The sequence below is a fragment of the Uranotaenia lowii genome, chromosome 3 (assembly GCF_029784155.1).
Source record: "Uranotaenia lowii strain MFRU-FL chromosome 3, ASM2978415v1, whole genome shotgun sequence".
Classification (NCBI taxonomy): Eukaryota; Metazoa; Arthropoda; class Insecta; order Diptera; family Culicidae; genus Uranotaenia; species Uranotaenia lowii.
Window position 1 is genome coordinate 308,179,621 of NC_073693.1, and position 25,069 is coordinate 308,204,689.

At 36.2% G+C, this 25,069-nt stretch overlaps 2 protein-coding genes across 3 annotated transcripts in view; one reads left to right on the top strand and one right to left on the bottom strand.

The window, feature by feature from the left end:
• The window catches only part of LOC129756337 (uncharacterized), a 35,204-nt gene extending 29,937 nt beyond the window's left edge, over positions 1 to 5,267 (top strand). The window contains exons 4-5 of the mRNA XM_055753195.1: positions 2,879 to 4,935; positions 5,018 to 5,267. Of these exons, the coding sequence (XP_055609170.1) occupies positions 2,879 to 4,935; positions 5,018 to 5,191 (2,231 nt within the window). The 3' untranslated portion in view covers positions 5,192 to 5,267. The remainder of the gene's footprint in view (positions 1 to 2,878; positions 4,936 to 5,017) is intronic.
• LOC129756339 (location of vulva defective 1) overlaps positions 5,217 to 25,069 on the bottom strand; it is a 760,372-nt gene continuing 740,519 nt past the window's right edge. For both annotated transcript variants that reach the window (XM_055753197.1, XM_055753198.1), the window contains exons 3-6: positions 16,584 to 16,697; positions 7,899 to 8,049; positions 7,689 to 7,813; positions 5,217 to 7,623 (exon numbers count right to left, since the gene is read on the bottom strand). In XM_055753197.1, the coding sequence (XP_055609172.1) occupies positions 5,770 to 7,623; positions 7,689 to 7,813; positions 7,899 to 8,049; positions 16,584 to 16,697 (2,244 nt within the window). In that variant the 3' untranslated portion in view covers positions 5,217 to 5,769. The remainder of the gene's footprint in view (positions 7,624 to 7,688; positions 7,814 to 7,898; positions 8,050 to 16,583; positions 16,698 to 25,069) is intronic.

Below are 25,069 nucleotides of genomic sequence, written 5' to 3' on the forward strand. Positions count from 1 at the left end.
CAAGTAAACCCGTTATCGAATTGATGCTCATCTTGACTGATTGCAAATTAATCCATTCACTGGTTTTTTTTTTCGTAATGTGCTTCTTCGTGTTGTTGTAGAAATATCCAGAAAATGGGAATGTTATCGAAAATTCCGAAAAGTAATTGCACCGGAACCTGCTGAAAGCAATTAAAGCCAAATCACGAGTCGCTAAACGTGTCCGAACATGTCTCCCCGATGCGCAACGTGGCCATACGAGAAATAAATCAAAGCAAGCTTTGAGTGGCAGAAGGTGACCTATGCGGGATTTGCGTTTCTACTCTAAGTTGAAACTTTGGATATGGCATTTTGCATCGAGTGCTCGATGAGTATTTTCGCGTGTGTTTGAAAAAAAAAATGCGAAGTTGATGAGGTTGAAGCAGAATTTGTTTGATAGCAAGAATTTTGAAAATGGTTTGCAGCTTGTATAATGCAAAATGAGTTGTATATTTGAATGGGAAGAAAATGCAAACCTGCAAGTCATGGGAAAAGTTCAAAATGAAAGATAAGTCACTCGCGCGTGTAATGATTCGCAGTCTTGGAAGACAGAAATTTTCAAAGCATTTGTCCGAATTTTATCAGTAATGGGCTACATTCATATGCGCTAGAATTGAATAGTTTGAAAAATTGAATATTTACGTGCGCGAGCTAAAATTAAATTTAGTGAAATGACAAATCAGTGCGACAGATGCAATCTGGTTGAACTTTTTACTTTATTTGAGCTCAATCGAAGAAAAAATTGTCAAGGAGTGTTAATTTTTTCAAAAGATAAGTTATTATAAGATTCTAAACTTATTTCGTGGTGATGATAAGATCATTCTGTTTGATTGATAAAACAGAGGTATCGTGCGTGATGAAACGTATCAGTGTAAGCGCTGCCTACTTTGATTAGTCAACTAACGCGGGATGCACCTGCACGGACTGGGACGCTTGCAAAATACACATTTTATTAATTCCATATTTGACATTTTGAACCAATTATCTCTAAAACTCGTCGTTAGATTCATAATTTTTATTTTTAACTCATGGAGACTTTTTTTTGTTTGTCTGGGATTTTAACACTCTCGCTTTATTTATCACTATTATTCCTGAAGAATGATTCTTAATTATGGATATTGAATACGGTCGGTCACAGCTTCAAGTAAGTTTCGAGTATCTCGAGGTAAGATTGGTAAGGAGGTAAGATTATTGTACAGTATAACTATTTATTTGATTGAATATATTATTTTTGAACGTTCAATCAGTTGCCAGCTGGGCAGGTATCTACACGCATGCGGAATACCTGTCGAAGATTCATAACACTGAGAATGTTATGTATTTTATACGGTTGCGAAACTGTTTGCTCGTTCTACAAATAAGACAAACACATACACGAAATTCATTCATTACATGACAGTTCACACGAAGCCATGGTGTCGGGTATGTGATGATTTGCATTGCATATTGGCCGAACAAATAATATAAAGAATGCAATTTAGCGCATACGTTGGCGAAACTGCGGTGAATCCGTGCACCCATGGTGGATTATCTACATACATACATACATACATTATCTGTAAAAAATTCATGTTGATCAAAGTTACCCCGGTGAAAAAAGTTCCCCAGTTTACGGTATCTACTGAAAAATTGATAACTGCTTTGAAAAATTTGTGTACAATTTTAATTTCCTACTATAAAAGCAATTTAACATTGAAAGGCCAAAAGTCTTTTTTCATATTTTGTATTTCAAGTATTTCAGGGTTATATCCATATTCAACACCATCCAACCCCCCCCCCCCCTAACCCCAATTTTACGTTTTCATTCCTCATTCCAAAAAAAAAAAATTAAGAATTCAGAAGCTCAAAATTTTAAACAATTACAAAACTAATTTCGATCTGCTTATGAAAATTTAGGTATATGAAGGAAATAAGTGACCATTTAAAAAAAAAATTCCCTACATTTCAATAACTAGCTTAAATGTACAGTAGATAAATGGTCAGAAAATTCAAAATCAACACTCTAAGTAACTCAACAAAAGCTATTTCCGTCCAGGAGATTGCAAGTTACAGCTACTTGAGTTTTTTTTTAAATTTGAAGAATTTTTAAGCGCATCTATTAGGAAATGTTTTAAGTTTCTTTAGAAATTCGAGCATCTGCGGTTATTTTGTAACTGTTTTTTGCCGCTTGGGGGAGGGGGTGCTCACCTCGATCACCCTCCCCCATCATAGGACCGCTCATGGTGTTAGATCCATTTTAGTTGTTATAATCAGAATTCCATGTAAAAAGAGTCCTAAAAAAAAGCAACAACTCAAACATCGACATTTTTTGCATTCTCGAGTGCTTGTGACGCCTATTAATTAAGGTTTCTGAACACTGTAGACGTAGATACAGTACACTCTCAGATTTTGTTCAACTGCTGTTTTCCAGTTCTTCATTGTCTTTGAAAATTTTTGCTTTTGTAATTTGGCTTTTTTGAAGTATTTTGAGGCGTTTAGGGATATTATACAGTATTTACTGTCGAGCTTGAGCGATTTTCTCGGCTTCAATTCCATATTGGGAGGAGTTATCAGGTGGAAAACTAAATTTCTTGACGAAAAGTTACAGGTCAATGGTAAAACAATCCATTTGGAACATTGTTGAGCTAAGAAACGTCAGGTTTTCCTTGAAATGACCCTAAATATATGTACTGTTTTTGGGCAGGTTTTTTTTTAGCTTCATTTTTTCCATGCTTTTGGCATACTGAAATTTGATACTCGCTGAAATACAAAAAAAAGTGCAGAACTGTATTCAACTTGTTAAATTTCTTAAAGAACTTATGAGTGTTACACCACAATTGTGATCAGAATATAATCCTCGAATACCTTGATTTTTTTTCAGAGCTTGATCACACCAACGCCTCCAACTTGTCCTTGAAAAGCCTCGAAGGAGCCACCATTGAATCGAGAGCAACCTACACTCAACCATACCCCTCTCATTCGGACCGGAAGCTGGAGTGCATGGAGCGAGACCTGCACGAAATTAAGGAAAAACTTGAACTTCTGGCCCGCATCATCGCGGAACAGAGCAGTGAGAAAGTTGCTGCAACTGTTCCTGTTCCCGTTCCTGAAAAAATTGAGGTCGCTCCACCGCCTTTGGAAACACAAAATTTACCGGAGAGAGTCACATTTGAACCAACTGCACCGTTGCTAGAGGATTTGTCATCGGATCGGGCTTCGGAGATACCATCAACGGTTGCGGCTCACGAAACGTCTCACGAAGCTCGCGGAGGCCGAGTATCATCGTTCGGGGTGTTTGAAGATTCGCACGAATGCGTTTGCGATGAAGAAGGTCTTGTGGTTTGTCAGCATCATGAGAAAGTTATCGCCCCGTGCCCACCGTCAAGTCAGATCGCTGTAGACAGCCAACGGGACACGATTCACGAAGATTTGGATGCCGTCGAGTTGGAAAACATGTTGGAAGAGTACCGTCGATCTACCATTGGGCAAAACGTTGATTTATTGGCGCTGGAACACATTGGATCCGGTGAGGAACAATTGTCTGAAAGAGCAGTTAGTCCAGTTGAGGTTGCTGAACCAGAGGAACATTTGAGTGTTATCGAAACGGACATATCGCTGGAAATTCAACTGACGGAAACTTCTCAGGAGACCAATTTGAACATTCAGGTAACCGATGTGTCGAAGAAGCGCAAGGCGGAAGTTGGTCCTTCCAGAGAACCTGCCCTTATAGAGAAAGTCCTTAGCACTATCGATACGGATTCGTTGTTGAAGGTTGCAGCTGCTGCTCCATTAGTTGAAGAGTCCTGGTCGGAGTTGTCTTTCGAGGACGCTGTTGAGTGCCTGGAGACGGAGTTGTTCGTTGATCATGTAGAGCGGTCAAGCGAAAAGGTTGAGCTAGTTTTGCCAAGCGAGCCGGAGCCTAGCATAGCTTTGTTACCAGTGCCAATAGTGGAAGTCGAAGCTCCTGAAGTACAAGAAGTTTTGGAGGAAACGAAGGGATTGCCAATTGAACCAGAAGAACTTGTGGAGGAAGAAACTCAACTTGTTGAGGAACCTGCAGAAGAAAAAGGTGAAGAGTTGATTACAGAACTGCCACCTGTTGCAGAAGGAGTTGTTGAAGAAGAAGTTGTTGTAGAGGAAGCCGTTGAAGAGAAAGTCATTGAAGAGAAAGTCGTTGAAGAGGAAGCCGTTGAAGAGGAAGTCGTTGAAGAGGAAGTCGTTGAAGAGGAAGTCGTTGAAGGGGAAGTTGTTGAAGAACCTCCTACAGAAGAGTCTGTCATTAAACAGCCTGATGAAGGTCCAGCAGAAGAAAAATCGGCCATTCAAATCGCGTCTATGAAGATTATGGGCCAAGACGATGCGGATACGGTGGTGGAAGTAACCGTCGATATTACCTCCAAAGACAGTTCAGCTGAACAAGTTGTGCAAGAAGTGGTTTTGGACGAATCGGAAAGTCATCCTACGGAACCCAAGTATAGATCAATTTCTTTCAACGAAGAAGTTGCGGTCACCCAGGATATCGATACGATCGCTTCCGAAGAGAGTAAAGTTTCGATAACTTCGGTACAGCTGGCAGATCAGAAACACAGAGGCTCGTCGAATTCAACACTAGACGGCCAAACACTGGAACCAGCTTCTCCTAAACGTCCAAGTGCGTTAAAGAAGTCTTCTCAGCAATTTGTAGAACATCAACAGATGCAGCTGGATGAGATTCCGGTCCGTGATGGGGAACCATCTCGGAGACCACCGGGGACAGCAGCCCATGAGGCAGAACGTTGTGAGCTGCTCTGGAACTATCGAGATGTCATGAGTCGCAACGAGCAGGAAAAGTCCATAGTTCCGGCAAACATCTATAGCTGCCATCAGGTGGCAGACAATCAACTTATGATCCATTGGAATGTGGAGAAAGAATACTTGAGCGATATTTGCGGGTATGAGGTAAGCCTTACTAACATCTTCAAAGAAGACTATTTCAAAATCCAAAAAAACTTCCAACTTTAATCCTTGAAAATTTCAACAGGTTTATGTGGACGGTGAAGTTCGATCGATCTGTTACTCGGCGAAACGGCGCACAGCCCTGCTGGAAAACATCGACTGCAACCGAGAACATCACATCGCCCTGTACTGCAATCCGCAGCGATCCATTGCGGAATTCATTCGATGGTCACCCTGGGTTTGTATTTATCACCGGTGAATCGGATGGAAAGACGAAAACACTTTCGGAACTACAGTTTCGTTCAGTTACTTTTATTGTTTCTTCTGCTCTTCAATTTCATACAATAATAATAATAATAATCATAAGAAAAAAAATCATTATCATTACAATTAATTAATGTTACTTGTCATGGACGGAAGGTGTGTCGAGTGTATTTACAGTTTTTTTCTCTTCGTTTGTTTGTTGGTATTAATCTCTTATTTCGGGGAGGCTGGAGCCACCGATTTTTTGTTAGAGCTTGAGCATTTTGGGAGGTTATCTAGGGGTTTCCGGACTTTTTTTTGTACACGTCCTCGTTTAGTTTATATTTTTCATCAAAGTTTATCAGAAACGCCGAACCTCCTCAAGTTATTGGTTACTCTCATTTGTTCAGCTTTATGATTTTGTGCGTGTTCGTGTGTGAGGGAAGTTCTGTGCCACAGTCTAATCCTAATAATTGCATGTAGGTCTGGAAGAACTTTCAATAGATGAGAAAGATGGGATTTCTAGGAAAGAGTAGCTTTCGGATGAAGAAGAGGTTTTGAGTTGTTTTCCTAGTAGAAAACGGGGGTAGGTCTTCACCGTCGTATTTTTATGCAGGGTTCACAGCTGTTGTTCCGTAGGAAAGCCGGATGGCACTCCGGACATTTGGCGTTCTCGCCGTACCATGCGGTGCTGTTTTTGTTGTCGCTTCGAGCGTGTGCCGGAATCCGGATCTGGAACGAGTTCACCGCTCCGTCGTGCTCGTAAGTTCCTCGGGTATTTGCCGTATTTGGTTCACTCTCTAGCGGGAAAGTAAAGTCTGGGATCGATAACTTCTGTCTCAGCTCCAGGTAGTTGTGTTCCGGGAGTTGGATCTTTCGTTTGTGTTGCTGCGTTTTTGTGCTCGCAGTAGATGGAATGTTCTCTCCCAGGTTTCCAGTTTCCGAGGAGATGGATCGAGCCGTTTGATTATGTTCCCGGGAAGCATCCGGAGAGTGCTCGAAAGAATTCGGATTGATCTGAGACGAGAGTTTGTCTTCTTCCGGAGCAGGTGGGGCATCTAGCGGAGGTTCAAGACCAAACGAGGGGATCGACCACTTCCATTGATAGTAGATTGGAGGTCCTTTAGTTGTGGAGTCATCATAATAGACGTAGTCCTTCTTCGGAGGGAGAAGATCATTCGCAGGAGTAGGAACACTGAAAGGCCTCGGAATGTTATCTTCACGGTTCTGAATCACCGGTTTCACATCTTCAGTAAGTTTCTCTATCACACTGGTTACTGGTCCAGCTGATGGATCATTGATCGTAGGCTGCCTCGTAAAGATGGCTTGATTCACAAACTGAGTCTTAATTTTGTCGAAATTAGCTACATTCTCGAAAGGAGGCAAAATTTCCCTTGAAGGGACAGGAACATTCGCTGGCGAAACGGCTGGTCTCTGGAAGGCGAAGCTAGTTTCAAACAACCCAGCTGTTGCTGCCGGAGGATTGAACAGAATAGTCGTTGGAGCTCGATTTGACTGCCGCGGGTCAGACAACTCCCTAGGTTTCGCCGTTGATGAAGAGCTGAAGACAGGCCTTGCTGTAGTTGTTGTCGTCGTCAAAACTGGTCTAAAAGCAGATCCTGTCCTCGAAGCAAACTGGGTTGGACTTGCCTGAGACGGTTGTGGATCCCGGACAACTATCGTTAAAGGCCTCGCTGTAGTGCTGGGCGAAGTTATCGTTGAAGGCTGCCGAGTTGTTGTCGTTGTTGAAAATCTTGTCGTAGGTCTAGCTGTAACCGACTGTGAACTGCTCTGAAATCTTGATGTGCTACTTGCAATCGCCCTCGGAGTTGTACTGGTAGCAATTGTCGATGTAGTCGTTGGCACCGTATTCCTGATACTTTCATTCCTTCCGAAGAAGTTTGAAAAGTCGTAATCCTTTCTGTTACCTTTCTGATTGAACTTTAGAATCGATTCGAACGGTTTAAAGCCTGGTGCCAGCGCCTCTCTACTTGAATTCTGTCTCCGAACTTCTTCTTCAGGAGTGAAAGGTGGTTCATAGCGTATCGAAGGTACCTTTACACCTCGTTGTCCACTTGCAACTGTAGTATTCTCCCGTGAAGCAAACCTAACCGTATTTCTACTCTCATCCTTGGACTCATCGTCTTTAACATCCCTTCTACCATTAATCTTGTTATTCTGCAGCTCCTGTTCCTCAGCGTTCAAAGGTATCACGGTACTTCCTGGTCCATCCAGCTGCTGCTCCTTTGCTTCCTCCTCTTCACCGTCTTCCTTAGCATATCGGGTTCCCCAATGAATCGGAAGCCCGTGGTTGCTGGCACTTTCTTCGAAAATCTCCGCCGGTTGATTACCGGATGGTTTGCTACCCTTGCTTGAGCTGTGTGGTGCTTTGGTCGATTGTTTCCCCCTCGAGGGAACAATTGCGTTTTGTGGTGCTTGGTTGGTTGCCTACAAATACAAATGTTATTAATGTCCTCTCTTTAACACAAAATAAAAAAAAACAATGTATTAACCTTGTTGATGAAATTGAATTTGAACGTTTCCGCTGGGAAGTTGGAGAAGGGTCGGTCCAGTAGATCCGGTCTAGGAGTTCTTAGCTGGTTCTCGTCCTCCGTTACAAAGGGTTTGTCCCGTTGACCTGCGATGAAAAACACCAAAGAAAGAAAGTTCACCAGATCAGAAGTAGAAATCATCAATGCTCCAATAATAAATTACAAACTTACCGATCAGCAGATTGGCGGCGTAGTTGCTCTCGGCCTTGGAGCAGTTCACCATGTACCAGTGGTCGCAGATGAGCATCCGCTGCTGGAAAAGGGTTGTATTGGGGCACTCGTAGCTGAACTGGCGACCGAGGCCGTCGCACATGTGGTAAATCTGAAAAGATAGAAAATGTCTTTAATTGTTAATCTACTAAAATTTTTATTAAAATAAAAATAAAGTACTAACTAAGCCGATGGGCTTGCCAACAATTTTGAAATATATTTTTTTAAATTATTTTTTATATAGAACCGTTTTGTTCAAATTCCTTCACAAAACCAGTTTTAAAATTTATTATTCGTTTCATGTTCTAAATAAGAAATTTTTTCTACATTTTTTTTTTCTATTTTTATCATTGTATCAACGTGAGCGAAATAAGAATAGCATCACTATGTGTTTTGCTTGTTAAAATATCAATGCTTGAAAAATACGAAAATTTTCTTCCACAGTTTGTTCTGAATCGTTGGTTGGAAATAAAAAAAACTTTGATTTTGTTCAGTAAACCACACTTTTTCCAGTTTCAAGTCGTAGATGGCAGCACTATGTTGCAGTTAAAACCAAATTTTGTCTAAATATTGATTTTCCAGGATCATTTAGACTCATATTAATCATTTTGAGGTATTTTCCCATCACAGTTTTGTGGAAGTTCACGCTGCAGAAAGCTTTTCCGGAATTGCAAATTCCGGCTCATCTCAACTTCCGATTCAATTGCAAATCATACCAATAATACTGCTAGCCGTCTGCTCCATCAAGCTCCATCGCAAAGTATAACTTTATTCTGATAATCGGTACAAAGAAATTCACTTTTAGTTACCTTGATGCAATTCTATTTTTTTTTGGATTTAGTGATTTTAGAATTTCCAAAGCGTTTACACGGTACATGTATTTATTTCTTGACCAAAATAATCCAGCACTCCCTAATTAATCCCGGATATTCGAAAATAGGCATGAATTTGGTAAAATGTCAAGATAGTGCTGCCATCTATAACTTAAAACTAGAGAAATAGTATTTGAACATTAAAAAATATTAGTATTTTTGAATTCCAACCTGCTTTTTGGATTCAAACTCAGCCTTAAACCTATGTTTCAAAATTTTGCATCAAACTTATGAATGTAGGGGAGATGAGGGTATAACGAGCACCCAGGGCATAATGAGGACTCCTTTTTTCTACATAAGTACGTATTTTCTTAAACAAATTTTCATGAGGATTTTTTTCGTTTTACCTCTAGAATTAATTTTTCACCAAAAAAGAAATATCCTTTTCATCTTTACAGAAATATAAAATAAAAACCAGCAAGGTTCTCAAGTCACGAAAATATTATAATTTTTGAGCACCACCAAATAAGCTTTTATGACCTTTAAATCATCTTGATCTGAAATGTACGCACCGCAACATGATCTACACATTGTTTCTCAATTTTCACCATCATAAAATTTTTGATTTTTCACGTTAATTAATTTTAAAACGCTTTTTCACTTTAATTTGTTCACTAGAGGCGAACAGAGCACTATCAATGAAAGCATAATGAGCATTTTTTGCCGGGAAATCTAGCAGCAAATTCAACTCGATGAAGACAACTGAATAATACAGCTACAGCTTGACTTGTTTCGTCTGTCGATTTGGTCTATTGGTAAGGTGTCGGAGAGGTAATCAGTACACTCAAGTTCGATTCCTGTTCAAGGGGATTTTTTTTGCACATACCATTCATGATTGATTTTTTTTTTATTGTTACATTATACGGCTAATAGCATCAAAGCATCATCCGTCAAACAAAACACCAGAAACATAATGTATGAGCATGTTTTAATTCTTTGAATTCTACAAACAGACCTAGATTATTTTGTTATTGCTTTGTTTGATGAATCAACGCCTCACCGTTTAGTGCAATCATGATTATGAATGATAAATGAAAAAAAAAATGTCCTCGCCCAGGAATCGAACTCGAGCCTACTGATTACCTCTCCGACATCTAACCAATAGGCCAAATCGTCAGACGATACAAGTCAAGCTGTAGCTCTATTACTCAGTTGACTTCATCGAATCGAATTTGCTGCTAGAATCCCTGGCAGAAAACGCTCATTATGCCTTCATTAATGGTGCTCATACTGCCTCGGGGAGTTTCTCATTATGCCTCTACAGTGACTGGTTTTCAGCTTTCGGCAAAATTTTTTAAAATGCATTTTTAAACGTTTTTATCTACTTTTTCAAGTTTCATCCAATTAGGCTATAGACTATTCAAGTGTCTGAACACGAAACAATTATGTAATTCACATATTACAGCTGTTCTCTATAGTTAAATAAGCGTAATCTCCCCAACGGTAAGGTTTTAAATGCAAAGCCGCTGAAAATATTTTTTTTGGTTAAACATTGAAAAAACTTTTTGGAGTACGAGATGGTTCGCACTAAAAAACAAGAACCATGAATTGTATTTGTCTTTCAAATTTTTATTTTTTTTTTAGATCTTTGGAACATCTCTGCATAGTTTAGAATGAACATTTTTGCCCATTTGTACAAATCTATATGTACAGGGCAACAATAAAGTTCTCTCATTAAAAAAAATGTCTAGGGAGCTGACATTTGGCATAAATACTCATTATGATCAGGAATGATGAAAAATGTTTTCAGATTTTCGGAAAACCTCTTTTGAAGGGGGTTGTCCCTACAAGACAAATATCCGTTCCCGGGAACGGGAAATTCGGCTACAAATTTCCCGGAAATTTCCGCAATCCCGGGAAATATTGGAAAATATGTAAAATATATGTACTTTGATTAAAATATAGCTGGGTGAAGTTTGGCTGCATGCAATCTCAAATGCTTTGTTTATTTAGTTTTCAATCTGAATTGTTCAATTGAAGAGTATTGATATATAATCAACTGCCATCATGCAGGGAGAAAGAATGGACCAAAAATGGTGGTGGTTGAGTTGTTTTCTGTATAATTTTTGTAATTTAGCTAATTTGGAAAATATAAGAAAGCAGATTTGTTCCTGAATAGTATAAATACAACTGCACAAAATTTGGTTGAAAAATATTATTTTTTGAAAAAGTTACAAGGCAAAGAAAATTGGCCCATTCTTACCCCTTAGAAGGGGTGACTATGGGCCACATTTGTAATAGTTGCCTGATTTAAAAAATATGTTAACAAAAATTATAAAAAGCGAATCCATATGTTTAAGTGAAAAATGATCCCGTAGAGTGTTAAAATTTCATGTTTCATGTATTTTGGCTTACAGTTTCATTTAATGATGATTTATGAATATTTATCAGTCAGTTCCTTTACTTCGACCTAGGTTATTAATTCAAGAGGAGCAGATAAAATCATTCTTCTTTCTCTATCTCATATTCTAATTTGTTGTATTTTTATTTGAATAGCTGATAAACAAGTACTTCCTGTAATAACTTGTTAACGTGGTATATAAATGGCCCTGTTTAATAATCTCTGACACATGTCCTTGCTGATATTAATTTGTCTAAAAAAACATTTTTTTTCAAACAAAAATTTTATTGAAACTTATCCTAATTTAAAAAAAAAAAAAACTGATAGTTTAAAAAACGTTCATCATTATTTGGATTTTCCTTTCTTACGCTTGTTATTTTTTTGTTCGTTTTTTTCGGGTTTTTTTCCAATCACTGTAGTTTTGAGTTTTTATTTTATATCTTTTTTTCGGCTGTAATGCTGGTTTCGGCTGAGATATTAATCTTCTTCCTTTGATTCCTAGAATCTTCTACAAAAAAGCTCGTTTAGTGTTGATAAAATTCTAGATGTTAGCTTCTTTGTTTTAGTCCAATTTGGCGCTTTCAAAATTTATCTTAGCAAAGGTTCAACCTATGTTGGAAATATACCACATTTTTAAAACCCTAAACCAAGTTTTATATCTAATTTTCTTTGAGACTTTTCATCAAGGCCTTTAATAGTGCCGGGAAATTTGGCTTCTTTAGAGTCCTCACTGAAGGCATGCTTTTTTCTGTATTTGTACGAAGTACTTATCTCCAATTTCGCTTCATGGGATGAAAAAAGCAACGTCTAAAGGCTGCGTAATATGTGTTGAGTTCGGAGGAAGACGATTAAAAGAAATATTGTGTAGTTCGCACAAATCTAGAACTCGTGTAGAAAAATAAAAACTAACGTTATCTTCGATTGCTTAACAGCAATGAATTAAATATTTATGTGTTTTGGAGCTCAAAAAGTAGCTTCAAGGCTGTGGATACCGTGGTCTTGGATTGGCCCATTTTCACCACATTTATATATTTTGGACACTACTATAAAAAATTGGAATAACTCTTGACATATCAACCAATTTGTAAGAAAAAAAAACCCGAATTCTGGCTAATCAGATCCTAATAAACGTATTTAACAGGAAACGAGGCATGAAATTTGCTGGTGTAAGTTTACACATGAAAAATTTTGGGAATGTAGTTTGTTTGTCATTATGACACTGAATTTAGACGGTTTTTAAGAACTAAAAGAGAATATTTATGCAACCAAATTTTTAAAGCAAAAGAAGAAATTATATGCCGACAATCATGTGTAAAAATTTGAAAACGATATCTCTGATACCTATGAAGATTTTTAAAAACAAACATTTTTCATTTTGGTTCATACTCAATCCCAGGTCTACAGTCACCACGCACGACGATATGATAAAAAAAATAAACAAAATATTATTTAAATTAAACCATTCAAATGCAGAAAACATTCATGCAGTCATAAAACTGATGACGAAATTGTTGAACTAATAAGAATAATATCCAATTGAGAAAAATTTATTGTTAGACATTCTAAAAAAAATTAATAGTTCCATATAGATATTATTCACGGATATTGTGCACTAGCCTAAGATACGAATACCAAAATGAAAAATTTCAATTTATTTGGATGCTTAGCATATTGAAAATGTTATGTTATGTTTGTTCATTATAAAACATTTTTACTTCACCTTTCCTAAACGACACACATTTTCGTATCTAGAATATCCTCATGGGCTAACGCAATATAGTGTTTTGCAAATACTTAACATGCTGCACGTGCATTTACCTGTTCTAAAGCATATCCGATACAGAAAAAATTAACCAAAAGCTTGAATAATCTATGGGGAAATCAACTTTTTAGCTTCATCAATCTTTTATACGTTCTTCATTTAACATGTCGTTCAAACGAAAAAAAAATCAATCGTTCTTGAACAAGAGTTCAGATATGATGTTACTTGTTACTTTCGAGAAAGTACGTTTCAGATTTTACGTACTGCGCGCTTTTGCCAATATGTTTCAAAAAATTGTAGTTTTGTTTGATGGAAAAAGAATGAAGAATAAAAAAGAAAAAAAAAACTAAAAACTGCACTACAACAATGCAAAATGTTAACTAAAGAATCCGATAGATTGTCAAAATGCTATTTTTTTTAACTTTGACTACCTTTTCAAAACATAAATTTAAGGATTTGTGTTAAACTCACTGAAATTAAAATAATTGAAAAATCAACAAAAATTAACATGTGTCGGGAATTCCCAGGAATAGAAAATAAATACCCGGGAAACGGGAATTCCCTATTTTTTTTTGAATTCCCGAAAATTCCCAGGATGGACACTCTACATACATTGCATTGTGATGGAAATTTGCACATAAGTGTTTTGAGGGACGAGTAATGAATTCTAGGTGTCAAATTTAGGGTTAGGGACCAGCCAAAGGGGTCACCTGTATTAAATTTTGCAATCTTTTTGTGATATAAACGATATTATAAATTCCATTGAGATGAAACTTTGCACGTATGACAAACAGTTGATTCCAATTATCCAATTTTGGATCGAGGATCGGCGAAAGGGGTTGTTCATACTTTAACTGTTCACTGATTTTGTAATTATGACGTTTTTATACATCGGTTAGGGATGAAAATTTGCACATGGGAGTTTTCAGAGACGGTCAATCGATTCCAGTTGACAAATTTTTTGCTTGGGATCATTCGGTTGTCTTCTCGTATACAGATTTTCCATCCATGCCGTCTTTCAAACATAGATACATGAAGCATTCTTTTCCATTCTTATAAATTCTATTGTTCCGTTGTCCTATAAACACACTGTTCTGTTATCCATTGGACAACAAACCTTTATCTATAATAGGTGTCCTCTCAACAGATGGTTTTTTTTCTTCTCGGGGTCCTTTAAAGGCGCCAAAATAAAGCTATCTCCTCTAGCCTTTGTTTTCTTTTTTTTCACAAGCTATCTTTCAACGCGCTGTTTTTCTATCAATGTGGCCCTTTCAACACGCAATCTCATGGCAGTTCTCTCAACTCGCCTTTTTCCAAAGCAGTTCTATCAACACGCTGTTTCGTGCGCTTAAAGTGCGGTCCTCTCAACATGCAATCTCAAGGCTGTTTTTTCAACTTGCTGTCCTCTTCACACGCTGTTTTTCTTTCAGTGCAGTCCACCCAACATGCAATCTCAAAAATTCCTCTCAACTCGCTGTTTTTCTTTCAGTGCGGCCCCCTCAACAAAAAAAAAAATCTCTGTCCTCTCAATTCGCTAGTTTTTTTTTCACAATTTTCTTCTCAACAAGCTGTTTTTCTTTCAGTGCAGCTCTCTCAATACACAATTTCATGGCTGTCTTCTCAACTCGCCATTTTGTACAACTGCCCTCTCAACACGCTGTTTTAAACTTTTAGTGCAGTTCTCTAAACATAGAATGTCAAGGCAGTCCTCTCAACTCGCCATTTTTCTTTTAGTACGGTTCTCTCAACATGCAATTTCAAAGCCGTCATCTCAACTCACTGTTTTCCTTTCAGTGCGGTCCTCTCTACAGGCAATCTCAAGGCTGTCCTCTCAACTCGCTTTTTTCCACAGCTGTCCTCTTACCACGCTGGTTTATCTTTCGGTGTGGTCCTCTCAAAATGCAATCTCAAGGCTGTCCTCTTAACTCGCTACTGTTCACAGCTGTCCTCTCAACACGCTGTTGTGCTTTTACTGCGGTCTTATGGACATGCAAAGACTGTCCTCTCAACTCGCTGTTTTTCTTGCAGTGCAGTCCTCTCAACATGCAATCTCAAGGCTGTCCTCTGGACTCGCGTTTTTTCACAGCTGTCCTATCAACAAGCTAATTTTCTTCCAGTGCGTCCTTATAACACGCAATCTCAAGACTGTCCTCTCAATTCGCCATTTTTTTTTCAGCTGTCCTCTCAACACGTTGTTTTTCTTTAAGTGCGATCCTCTCAACGCGCTTTTTATTACAGCTGTCTTCTCAATAAGCTGTTTTTTTATCAGTGCAGTACTCTCAATACACAATTTCGAGGCAGTCCTCTCAACTCGCCATTTTTTACAGCTGTCCTCTCAACATGCTGTTTTTCTTTAAGTTCGGTCCTCTCAACATGCAATGCCAAGGCTGCCCTCTCAACTCGCTGTTTTTCTTTCAGTGCGGTCCTCGCCTTTTTAACAGCTGCCCTCTCAAAACGCTGATTTTCTGTAACTTTGGTCCTCTCAACTCGCTTTTTTCCACAGCTGTCCTCTCAACGCGCTGTTTTTTAAGTACGGTCCTCTCAACATGCAATCTCAAGGCTGTCCTCTCAATTCGCCATTGTTCACAGCTGTCATCTCAACAAGCTGTTGTGCTGCAGTCCTCTCAACAGGCAATTTCAAGGCTGTCCTCTCAACTCGCTTTTTTCCACAGCAGTCCTCTCAACACGCTGTTTTTCCTTCGGTGCGCCATTGTCCACAGCTGTCCTCTCATCACGCTGTTCTGCTTTTACTACGGTTCTCTCGACATGCAATCTCAAGGCTGTCCTCTCGACTCGACTTTTTTCACAGCTGTCCAATCAACACGCTGATTTTCTTTCAGTGTGTCCTCTTAACACGCATTCTCAAGACTGTCCTCAATTTGTATTTTTTACAGCTGTCCTCTCAACACGCTGTTTTTCTTCAAGTGTGGTCCTCTCAACTCGCTATTTCCCACAGCGGTCTTCTTAACAAGCTATTTTTCTTCCAAAGCCGTCCTCTCAATACAAAATTTCAAAGCAGTCCTCTCAACTCACCATTTTTTTTTTTCAACTGTCCTTTCAAGCCGCTGTATTTCTTTTAGAACGATCCTCTCAACATGCAATCTCAAGGCTGTCCTTTCAACTCGCTTTTTTACACAGCTGTCCTCTTAACACGCTGTATTTCTTTTAGTGCGGTCCTCTTAACACGAAATTTAAAGGCTGTCCTCTCGATTCGCCATTTTTTAAATCTGGTTGTTCTTATGATCTTTCTGTTTATAATCTTCAATTCTTGAAATATTCGTGAAATATTTCTCAGAGAACATTTCACCGCCATGTCCGAAAAAAAAAATGTTACAAATTTTCGATGATAAACTTTTTCTTTTAAAAGTTGGTGCAAAAGTTTGTTTTTGTTTATCAAATGCATCAATCCTAAGAAGAAGATGCTAATAATTATTTTACGATAAATTCATTTCTGAGCTTCTGTGCATTGGAACTTCGAATGCTGCAATTTATGTCAAATACTTTGGCTGTCCGGAAATTGTTCCTTATTGTTTATGAAATTCCAACCAGTTAATCTTCGTTATTTCTCCAAAGTTCTTCTTTATAGATTCGTTCATATCATAATCAAAAATCGTAATTATCATCATATTTTCTGTATTAATAACTAACTGTTCCTTGGCATAAATTCTCACCTGACATCCCGTTTCAACATCGGCATAATATCCAGCTGCCCGTCCAGCACAGGAAAAGCTCGTTTTCCCGAATCCAAATTTGAACGAACCATCATTCAGCACTTGTGGGGAGTTCTGAAAGCAGAAAAACATGAAATAAAAAAAACAATTAATTAACTGATAATTGAATGTTGATCGGATCACAGCATGTGAAACCCAATCAGACCCTCAAACGAGTCAAGCCGACGCACGTCGCGTCGCCACCGCGGTCGGAGATGATCTTGACTGGCACCTCCTGGAGGTGAGCAAATTGGTTGCCATAAAAAAAATCGGAGATGGCATCCATTCATACCCAGTAGCTGCTTCACGGCGCGACGTCCACCCAGAGCGTTTTATTAATAAACGAACAGCAGCGCAAGGTCGTTAATAAACTAAACAGACTCGCGTTGGCCCTTCTTACATGAGCTTCACCTTTTTTTTAACGATTCCCTTCAAATAAATTTTGAAGACTCATCCACTGCAGCGGTAAGGGTTGACAAATTAGCGGAAAATTATTCTCCTCCGTGTTACGACGATAGAGGGCTTCCACATTCAGTTTTTATATATTGTTGGCTGGCAAGGCTGTAAATCTACCTCAACGAGCAGGTGGCAATAAAGATGGAAACTTTATATCGGTTGAGTAATTAAACAGGAATAGTTGTGCGGTTTGGTTGTGATGAGATGCGTTTTTTGTGAACGGGCCTGTGAGGTGACCGCGAACTTCTCAATGAATCGACCTTGCTGAACCGCCTCGTCGTCGGTTGGAAGATGAATATAGGATATTGTATCTTTTCTATAAATTGTGTTGCGTTACATAACTTATGAGAATAGTTGATAGAACTCGATTGGATCCCGATGAAGTATAACAGAAATATTCATCATGCAACAGCTGGGTTAGATGCATTGTTTGTATACCACAGCATTTATTCAATTTTTAATTTCATATAATGTAATCGAATTATGATTTAATAATTACAAAATAATGACAACCAAAGTGAACTTCGCGCCATGACGCTTTAATTAGAGTATTAAATTCTTAACGTCTAAGTAGGAATCCTATCCTCAAGGCCGGATTAAAGGGGGGGCAAAAGGGGCAATTGCCCCGGGCACCCGGCTTAGGGGGGCCCCCCCCAGGGAAAAAAGTTTTAACCTTTCTTTAATCATACTATAGACCTCGTTCGATTTTGGCAACATTCGATTTTGGCAACATCCAAGCAAAAGTTTTTTTTTGTCTCTCTTTATTTTTTTATTTTCATTTCAAATTTATGAAAATTAATGTAAAACGTAATATTAGCATGATATTTTTCGATTCGGCTTAGTTATAATAGTTTTAAACAATTAAAACATGAATTTTTCCATGTTTGACAGCTTAAAACTAATATAATTGAGTCAAATTGAAAAAAAATATGCCAATATAAGGTTTTACATCAATTTTGACAAATTTGAATTAAAAATCAAAAATAAAAAAGTGACAAAAAAAACCGTTCGATATTGGCATCATCCGATTTTGGCAACATAAAATTTAAAGGCGTGTTGCCAAAAACGAACGGGGTCTGTACTTCAATTTCTACAAATCTATGAAACGAAATCAAAACTAGAAAATCGGAATGAAAACTTGAAATATAACAAGGGGCTCCGAGAAATAATATCTAGAATAGTTTTTTTTCTTACATAAGTTAAGGAGTTCTCCCGTATTTTGCGGGCTGAGAAAATCAAAATCTTGGTAATGATTCTCAAAATTTTCAACCCTAATTTGGACAAAAATAATGTAAACCGAAATCGAAAAATCGAAAACAATCATCATTATTGAAATTTTCGTTGTTTTGAGATTTCAAACCCTTTTCTCTCAAAATTTTTGAAAATAAAATCTTGAAAAAACTGTTATTGCTTAAATTGGACCAATCGACAGTACAGAGTTTCTTTATTGAATTTTCATCCCAATTTCTGTCTTAGACTTGAAATTCGTTTTGAATCATTTTCAAATGACTAAACCAAAATTTCATCATTTACTGAAGTAATTATTCTGAGTTTAGCATATCATTTTCCAAATGATTATTTTCAAATTATCATGGATTCCATATCTGTCTTTGTTCAGTGATAACTGATTCTATGTTTTTAGGGCGTCAAATGAAATTTTTGTCACATTTAGAATAACTTTTTGATAACAATATTTTTTTTATCTGATGAGAATCGTATTCTTAAACATCTCATGAAAAGGTTTTTTTCTGTTTTTCAAAGGTTTAAAATTGAAATTTAAAATTTGTGCCAATTTCTGCTTTGGCTCTGAGTGTAACTTTCAATTTATCTTTTTTTGTTATTTAATTCATATTTTGTCTCTCAACACTTGATTTAAAATCATGATTTGAATTTGAGACACTCAATGGTGGTTCTGAATATAACCTGATTTTAAGTTGTGAATTCTTAAACTCTTATGTCTGTATCTCAATATAATTTGAATTTAATTATTTTGTTTATTTTTATGAATTTTGTTATATGATTTTAATCGGTTTTTATGAATTTTGTATTCTATGTTTCAAATCTTCATGATACTTCTCAATTTTCAATAGGACAATATTACTCGATGAAGCACAAACCAGACGATCAATCATTTGAAATTTCTATCCGGTTATTTTTCTGAATCAGAGAGTTTCAGCTAGGGTATTAAAAAAAAGAATTGAATTGCATTTTGCAGCTAACATCAGACCTTTCATTTTGAGAAATTCCGCATTGTTTGTACATGATTGATTAACAATTTTTATTTGAAGATATCAGAAACTATCTTCTACGCAGACAACATGGCTATTTGAAGACAGTATACTGAACTCATCTTCAGTTAATTTCCACATTTAAAATGTTTTGTATTTTTTGAGATAGCATTTGAAAAACAAAATCGAATCATAGGGGCCCCCCGAGAAAAATGCCCCCGGCCCCCCTTTGGCTTAATCCGGCCCTGCCTATCCTGCAAATGAAACAAACCGTTATCGCTATTTAAGGTTACCCACATGATCTGGTTCCAAATTTTAAATTACAAATAAAAAAAAATAGAATAAATTCAGAACCTAGATTGAAAATTAAGTTTATGTACTCAGTTTTAAGTGGGTAGATGAAAGTGACATTAAAAAAACATTTAAAATTTTAACTTAGGTTGATTCAAAACCATATTTGAGTTTCATCTACAATTTTTATCGAAACCCAAATTTTATAATTATATCTGGAGTTTGAATGAGCGTTCGGGCAACACTGTCAATAAGAACGGATGGCAGGTTCAAAAAGCGGTTCGATTTTTTCAAGTTTTCGACGGTCAATTTGTTTTTAAATTCTATAAGCTATCGATCAAAAGGTGCTGGAAATGGTGCGTCAGTGGATGATTATATTCGTTTTTAATTGTTTTCGGAGAAATTTGTAAAATCGTGGAAAAAGATGCTTCATTGGTGGTGTTTATGTGAGAATCAGAAAAGGTTAGAACTGTGGGTACGTAGGTAAAGAAAAAGAGATAGCAAGATGTGCAAAAGCGAAATATACTGTGGTATTTGTGGAAGCTTATTAACGAGCAAAAGCTTCAAAGTGAGGTTTGTGTCCTGGGAGACTTGGTTTTCTGATGACGCTTCCAAGTTGAAGTTATTGTGGAATGTTCCAGCGATATATTGGCAGTAGTGTCGTTTGCAACCAGGTATTCTTCGTGAAACTTTCTCGAGTTATTTTTCAGGATCGATGCATCAGTGACAAGATAAGTATAAATTTCTTCACAATTTTGTATTTTTGATTTGACTTTGTATTGAGTAAACAACTACTTGACAGAAAGTAAGAATAAAGTAATATTGAAACTAAAACTTTTAAATCTCTTCCGCCTGTATTTTCGCAACTGAGTAAGCAGTGGTAATTTACAATTTCTTCTCTTTTTGAATGTTGAATACAATTATACACCTTAAGTTTCCTGATCAATTTGTTTTTTCGAAACAGAATCAATCAATTTTTTTGTCATAGCCTACTATCCAATTAAAATTTGTATGTTGGTATACCATCAAAATTTAATTTCACGAATAGTTTTTCTTGATTTCAGGATGATAATTTATAATTTGGATCTTGCCGTCGTATTTATCTCTATGACACAGATGGTTATTATTTTTAAACGTCATATTTTATAAATTCTTAATTTATGCCTTATTTATTATTCAGTTTGTAAAATGCTGCATTCATTTATACAGTAAAATTTTTAAGACATATTTCAGGTTTAATCATAAATGTTGTCCGAATTCACATTGCTCATTGCAAATGCACTACTTTTATATCCACCATTTTATTATTGTACAATAGCGCTTCATTACACTACCATACTATTCATTATTTTCTACTTCAATTCTTACCAAATTTTTCATTTTACAGCTTTTTTTCGTCAGCTACATCACATTTCAAATTATTCACAGATGATAAAAAAAATTTATTTGTACTGTTAGCATTTTTTCAGCTAAACATCACATTTTGATTGTTTTTTTTTTATATATACTAGTTAACAAATATGTACACAATGTTTCTACTGTACTTTACGTATTTTTACGATTAAAATTACATTTTCATAATAAATTTATCCTTCATTTCAGAGCTGGTTCCCTTGGATTATGGCTTTAAGCTTCTTAAGCAATGAAGTATTATCATTAAGTTGATATTTGAATATATCAATATTTTGTATCCATGTATGCATTAATGGTATTATACTTTTATTCCAGCTTTCAGCATGAGATCCCAGACTCGATTGGCGTTGTAGATATACCAAATAATCCATTGTAGCTCTTGAAGCAGTTTAAAAAATTTCATTTTATTTACTATCAAATAACAGTTTTTCGACGGCGAATTCGTATGTTGGTGATGATTTATTGTTAGTAGAATCACGACCGGTCGAATATTCGGTGTATCTATAATTTTTAAATTATATATTTTCATAAGGTTTAAATGTACTTATTTATTGATTACATTCTTATAATCATTCTCGCAGGTATTTAAAAAAAATAAAATAAAAAAATCATAATGTTTTCCCGAGTATAAGAGTTAATATTACAAAAAACAGTGGAATAATAAACCTTATCAACAAAGCCATCGTTGAAATTTGATTCATGTTTAAAATAGCTATTTGTTATTTGTTAATCTCAGTTTTCAGTTCTCGCCATGTAAATAATCGATTTTTTTATCACAGAAATTTCTTAAATTTAACTATAATTTTGTTAGATTTTAATAGATGACTTTCATGATTTCAAATTTAATTTTTTATGATGATTAGCATTCGTATCAAACCAATGAAATATTCATGAGGATCACCTTGGAATAATGTACTTTTTCAGAGGCTTAAGGAATATGTCATTTGTTTAATATGTTTCAATGTACGCATTCTTTCTTTGTTTCATTGCATTGGATATCATAACATCAGAGTATATTATGTATTATTTTATTTTTCATAATATTGTTATTATCTTTATCTTTATATTATATATTATTATTATATTTATATTTTGAATATTTATTTTATTTGCATTATTTATTATTATTATTATATATTGGAGATATATATATTTATTAACTTACATGTGATTACGCCCTTTTCAGTTTCGCAAGTGATCATCACGGCATTACAAATGTACCTTATATATAAAAATTGACCTCATAGTATCATATGTTTCAATTATTTCAGGTAAATGTTGAGCTGCAAATATATTTTTTAAACTAATACCTTTTTGTTTATAAATCGTTATTGATATTTGTTGTAACCACATACGTATGCAAACATATTTTTTGATTTTTTTTTAATAATCATTTAAACATCCCAAATAACCATGTGTCATGAATTATATTCATATTATATTTTATTATATTAACTAGCTGACCCGTTGTGCTTTGCTACACCTTCCGGAAATAAATGTAATTTGTAAAAATTTATTCAAATTTAGATTTTAGAGAGCATTTTTTCAAATCAAACCTCATCATACCTCAGAACCAACAACTTTGAAATGAGAGCTGCAGCTGCAGTTCTGAATTGCAATTCAAAGATGGTATATATTATTTAATGAAATTTGATCTCTAAACTCGTTTTTCAAGATCTGAAATTTGTACTCTGTACCCAAAAAAAACCTTTTTAAATATGGTTCCATGTTTGAAAAGCTCTTTATCTTAAATTTACATGGGAGCTCTCCCATCTTTTTCAATTTTGTCCCCCACGGCTTGAAGAAGGTAGGCAAATTTAACCGGCTCGATACCCAAACAGCACTTATCATGGTAATGAAAAATATATTAATTTAGTTATGTATTAAATACAGTGCAAATTTTTTTTTTTAAATGAATTTACTACGGTAAACATATAAATATTTAAAAAATATCAGTTGCATCACTAAATAAGTTCTCAGCGTTTTTTTTATTTTCTCTTTAAAAGTCAAATACTCAAAAATGTTGGCAAAAACAAATTTCTAAGTTTACATTTGTCCCGTATATTGGGGCAAGTGTCAATGCAAAGCTTATTTACAGATGCGTCAGAGTAATGGCTTTAAAATGGATTTAATACGAATTCCTGTTTTTTGTTCTATCAAGTTTCACTGATATGTATATCTGCAGCATTCCTGCAATATAAATTTATGTTTGTTACTCCACTTTTAACGAATGCTGTTCAAAGGGAATCACCTTCATTTACAAAGACATTTAAGAATTTTTAATATCCGCTGCAGTTTCAACATTCGGAATACCCCTTCTGGTCTTTCCAACATATTGAATCATTTTGCAGATGAATTTATCAAAAGTTCGACGTTTGCCCTTGCCCCACCGTGTAAGTTGACAGAAGGGAATATTGTTTTCAACTCTTTAAGGGTAAACTAAAAATTTCTCTTAAAAATTTTGCGTCCAGTTGAATATCAGTTCTAAAGTCTCGCTTTTCAAAAACGAAGCGGTTCAAACACTTTTCATGTTAAGTACGTACTTGAATTGGTATGTAAGCAAAAAGTACGATGGTTTTTCAGAGTTATTTAAAATAAAAAGCTCCCATTTTCATTTCTAAATTCGTTTCAGTTGTGTATTTGGGCCGAAGTAACAATTTCTAGAAGAAAACATAATTTTTAATTTTTTTTAACAGAAAAAGTTGAACGTTTGAACATGTTCTAATGTTCCTTGAATGAAAAGTCGAATGCTGCCTACATTAACACGAACTAAATATGGAAGTATTTTTGCAAATCTTTCGATTGATAAAATACCAATCAGTGTCACATCTAGGCGTCATTTATTACCACGTGCTGTGTACAAATCAAATAAGCAAGAAAAAAACACATCTAGGTTGCATATCGCCCCCACGTGTTTGAGAAACCGGCGCCTTATTGTTAAATTTTCTAGCAATCAATGAATAGTGTGCTTTGGTTACTATCCTCTTGCGACGACGTTTGCTCGCCCTTGGAGACGAAAAACAAACCCCTCAAAGAAAATATGCTTGGTTGAGAATACGCGCCAAAATACTCCTACTGATCAGTGATGCTATGCTGGGTTACTTTCCTTTTGCGACGTTGGCGCGCGACGCCTCGACCATAGAGACGAAAAACAAACCGCCCAAAGGAAAAAAAAAATCTCAAGAAAATGGATGTCATGACTTTAATTTGTTTCAAAAAACTACAAATTTTGTATGGAAGCCCTCCCTCCCTTAAGTCGGATGGAGTTTTGACTATTACAGAAACCATCCCCGGCCTCAAAAACCCTCAAATGCCAGTTTTGACGATGATCGGTTCAGTAGTTTCCGAGTCTATAGGGAACAGACAGACAGACAAACATTCATTTTTATATATATAGATTTATTCTTATATTATTTTATTATATTTACAATATATTCATATTATATTTTGTTATATTATATATCTATTGTATTTTATTAATTTCTAGGGTAGGGGCATCTGGGTATCCTCGTTTTACAAAAAGAGCGGGTTACCGTGTATGCTAGTTCCCGTTTCGAATACTAGACGTTCCTCAATTTATGTCAAGGGAATTTGGCATGGTTGGGAAAAAGAAAGTATTTGATTACTATTTGTAAAATAAGGACGCACTCTTTTTTCGGAAGCCTTGGCGGCGGGATTATAGTTTGCATGCTATCTGTTGCTGGTTAGTCAACAACATGTTTATAGCTTCTCGAGACTTTTCCCTTTTTAACCCTGGATACCGAAAGTGCCTCTGCTTACGATTCCATCCTCTTAGAAGTCTCATTGAGTGGTTATGATAGTGTTGCGTGGTAGCTAAGATGGACGTGTGGGTTATTTTTTTTGCCACAACCGCGGCGCTGCCGTAAACCCAAGGTGGATTCAATACATACATACATACATATCTGGAGTTTGAATGAGCATCAGCATTTCAAAACTGCTGTTTAAATTGAAAATATACATTCGTGATGTCATGGGTATCTGGTGGATCAACCTTTAAATGGTAGGTAACTAAGGTTTAGAGGTTAAGCAAACGCAATC